Source organism: Morus notabilis, unplaced genomic scaffold (genome assembly GCF_000414095.1).
Source record: "Morus notabilis unplaced genomic scaffold, ASM41409v2 Scaffold3120, whole genome shotgun sequence".
In the NCBI taxonomy this organism is placed as follows: Eukaryota; Viridiplantae; Streptophyta; class Magnoliopsida; order Rosales; family Moraceae; genus Morus; species Morus notabilis.
The window spans coordinates 61,549-65,109 of record NW_010367243.1 but is presented as its reverse complement, the minus strand read 5'-3'; the positions used below and the strand labels follow the sequence as shown (position 1 = coordinate 65,109).

Here is a 3,561-nt window from a genome sequence, read left to right as displayed (position 1 = left end):
AAAAATACATCATCAGATGGTCAAAACTTGACACACTGTACTCAACTTGAGGTTGTTCTTTTAGAGTGTAACTTAAGTGTAGTTTTTGAATTAAATTTGAGTTATAACTTGAGTTGAAGTTGTAACTTGAACAAAGTTGAGTAAAGTTGAATAAAGTTGAAACTTAAAAGAACATGAACTTGAATAAAGTTGGAACTCAAGTTGTCTTTTTTTGAGTTTTTTGGACAAAAGAACAACCCTAAGTACTTGTCAATTTTCAATTAAAATCCTGATGTTTCTCTTTAAAAATCAAATTTTGATTTTACATTTAAGAAGTTGAGGACCCATTTAAAATGTATAATTAAATTATGATTATTGACTCTGATGTTTAAAATTTAAAATTTTATGAGAAAAAATATTATAACAAAATTAATAATTTAAATTTAAGTATATAAAACAAGAGGACATGTGTTACACCCCTCGGCGGCTTGGCCTCAAAACCATCACATTTTGACATGCTAGTAGGCAGTAGCCCTTTCTGACTCGCGATTAATCTGATTGAAAATGTAATATGTATTTTCATTTATATGAACTATTAGTATTTGGTATGAGGATTCGTGTCATGATTTGAATCATAGTTTGTGATTCGCTATATTATTTTTTTTTTAAATACACGTAAACTGAGAATAATTATAAATCATGATTTTAAATTTATAAACCAAACGTGCACTAATTAATATCGTGTGTATAAATTTATCTAATTCTAACCCTCCCCACTCAATATTCACTTTAATTGCTAGGAAATTTAAGGAAAACCAAGACTTTGTCAAGTGGATATATATATATATATGTATATATATCTATATATGTATATATATTTTTTTTTTATGCACTTGGAAATCATTTATGTAACGACGGGCGAAAGAGGTTGTACTTTTTTTTCTTTTTTTTTTTTGCTGGGAGCGAAAGAGGTTGTTGGAAACTTAGGGTTAGCTGGTCAGCAGTCCTGATAGGCTGCTTCTACCTGAATTATATATACACATATATAATATTCTATTATATATACACATAAATATCTTCCTTCCTTCTTCGTTATCCTCAAAACCGAAACTTTTGAAAACTATCTGGAATCAGAATTCAGAAGAAGATTAATTGAAGGTTTTTTCGTTTGTGAGAGAAATCAGAAATGGAGCAAGGGAAACAGGGAATTGTGGTGGCGAAATGGTTGCCGAACCAGAACCCAATAGAGCAATTTCAGGCCAAGTACAAGGAGTTGGAAAACGGGTTCAAGGCATGGCTGGAGAAGCAGCCTCTGGCGGTCGAAGCCGCCGTCGTCACCGTCACCAGCGCCGCCCAGGGCGCCGGAATCGGCAGCCTCATGGGCACGCTTACCAAGGACGTCTCTTCCTCTATTCCCACTCCTCCTCAGGCCAACCTCACCCCTCAAGCAATGGCCTCCTTCCAGCAAGCTCAGGTCTTCTTCTTCTCCTTTGTTTGTTTGTTTGTTCTTTCTTTTTGTTCTTTTTTTTTTAATTATTCGCTGCGTTGACTTGATTTTGGAGAAAGCGTGGAGCTTTCGAACACCCATTTCCGTGTTTTCCGTTTTTCTTTCTCTGGAGATTTCTCAGTAACCAAACAAACCCGTGCTCAGTGAAAAAGGAGGAATTGAAAAGAAGTTGCTTGTTTGTTGGAGATAAGGTTTTGTTGTTGGTTATTGTTTGGTGTTTTAAACTTTAGTTGTCCAGTTTATTCTTAGAAACTTTAGGAAAAGAGAAAGAAAGCGAATATGAATCTTTATTTATTCTACAAAGATAAAGAGCGTATGAAATCCAGTTAGTTTGCTTACTCAACTCTGGGAAATTGTTTGGTTACATGAGTTTGAAAATTGAACTTCTTAAAATTTGGAATGCAGATTCATAAATTCTCATCCTTCATGTTCATATTGTTGACATTGAGTATTTTTCATCAGCCTAAGAGAAGATTTTAATCGTTATTTTTTATTTTTCTAGTCCCTTAACCAAACAATAGTGTTCTTAGTGCACATTATTGGAAACAGTATTATGTGTCCTACAATTTTTAAGTGCTGTAAGATTGTTTACGACTTGTTCTGTTTTTAACATTTGTAGAAAAGTTTTAACTTTATTAAGACCGTGTCAATTAGAAACATCGGCAGAATTTGGATTGATGAACAACATGATACTTTTGCAGAGGTTAACGGTTCTTATTGGCACGGGTTATAGATGGTTTTACTTTGAATGCAGGCTCTTTCAGGAGGTCCCTTGGTACAAGCTCGCAACTTTGCTGTGATGACAGGTGTGAATGCTGGCCTATCCTGTGTTATGAAGAGACTACGAGGCAAGGAGGATGTTCAATCTAGGTCAGATTTTCTTGGCATGCCCTGCTCTGCCTTTTTGTTCGACCATAATTTCTTTGATATGGCAATGAAAGTCATTGTGTATTATAATTGGGCAATTGTTTCATAATGCATGTTTGGAATCACCTTGATGTGTGGTTAAGGAAGTTTCTTCCTTTCTGAAGTCACCAATATTCGTTTGGGTTGATGATGACACCTCTTAGCAGGATTGTAATTTGTCCATAAATCGTCTGTTTTATCACTCTATGCACCAAGTTTCCTCTGTTATTCTGAACTCTTTTAATTAGAAGAGTTTCTTCCCATGCTGTTAAATCCATACTGAATCAGCACATTAATTTGGTAATTTGTTGTTATTTTTCTGCACACATGGAATCTTTGGAGCTTGCTAACTATACTGATTTTGGCCCTTAAAATTCCAACTCGTGGTTAACTATCTTTCAATGTTTCGTGTGAACATGCCCTGCCATAGGTAGAGGAATAGATGTGTTGCCTTTTATCTTTGAAGCTATTGTTGGCCAATTGGAGGGATGGAAAATGGACCTTAAAATAGGTTCTAATAATCCACTTGGGAAAGAGAAACTCAATTCACGTGTCTAGCTTTCTCTCATTTTACAGTCTAGTGCACTGTCTTCGATTCTATACCTGAGACTATAAAGATGCAACATTTTTAGGGCTAGTGAATTCTTTGGTTATGCTATTTACAGTTTTAAATTAGATATGAATTGTGGTCATATAAGTTTGGGCAGATTTCCTAAAGATCATACTCTTGCTATTGTGATTACTTTTGATTTTTGTTTACACGTACAACTGCTCTCATTATAAAAGGAAAAAAAATGAAGAAAAAAAAAAAAAAAATAAGCAAAGAAAGAAACAAAAGCATGTGGTGGTGTTTGAAGGTATTATGCTAAAGTTGCAGTGGAGTGTGATGAAATTCATTTATCATCAACTTGGTCTAGAGTGTTGCAATATACCAATTTTCTTTCCTCTATACTTGCTTAAAATTGACGGCTTTTTATTGCAGTATGGTAGCGGCTTTTGGTTCTGGAGCCATGTTTTCATTGGTGAGTGGCATGGGTGGCCCCAACCAGGTAGCAAATGCAGCCACTTCTGGACTTTTCTTCGCACTTGTTCAAGGTGGACTTTACCAGGTAAGCTTCACACTGAAAGAGTTTTATCATCTTAGGGGTAGCTAAATGCCAGAACTTGCT

At 35.2% G+C, this 3,561-nt stretch overlaps 1 protein-coding gene across 1 annotated transcript; it reads left to right on the top strand.

Annotated features, from left to right (window-relative positions):
- The first annotated feature begins 889 nt into the window (after positions 1-889).
- LOC21385450 (mitochondrial import inner membrane translocase subunit TIM22) lies at positions 890-3,561 on the top strand. The gene is made up of 3 exons (XM_024174843.1): positions 890-1,453; positions 2,241-2,356; positions 3,375-3,561. The coding sequence occupies exons 1-3, from the start codon at positions 1,166-1,168 to the stop codon at positions 3,544-3,546; spliced, it is 576 nt and encodes a 191-aa protein (XP_024030611.1). The 5' UTR covers positions 890-1,165; the 3' UTR covers positions 3,547-3,561.

Coding starts and splice junctions, on each gene's coding strand:
- LOC21385450 (XM_024174843.1), top strand. CDS start 1,166: ATGGAGCAAGGGAAACAGGGAATTGTGGTGGCGAAATGGTTGCCGAAC. Junction 1,454..2,240: donor CCTCCTTCCAGCAAGCTCAG/GTCTTCTTCTTC, acceptor CTTTGAATGCAG/GCTCTTTCAGGAGGTCCCTT. Junction 2,357..3,374: donor AAGGAGGATGTTCAATCTAG/GTCAGATTTTCT, acceptor TTTTTATTGCAG/TATGGTAGCGGCTTTTGGTT.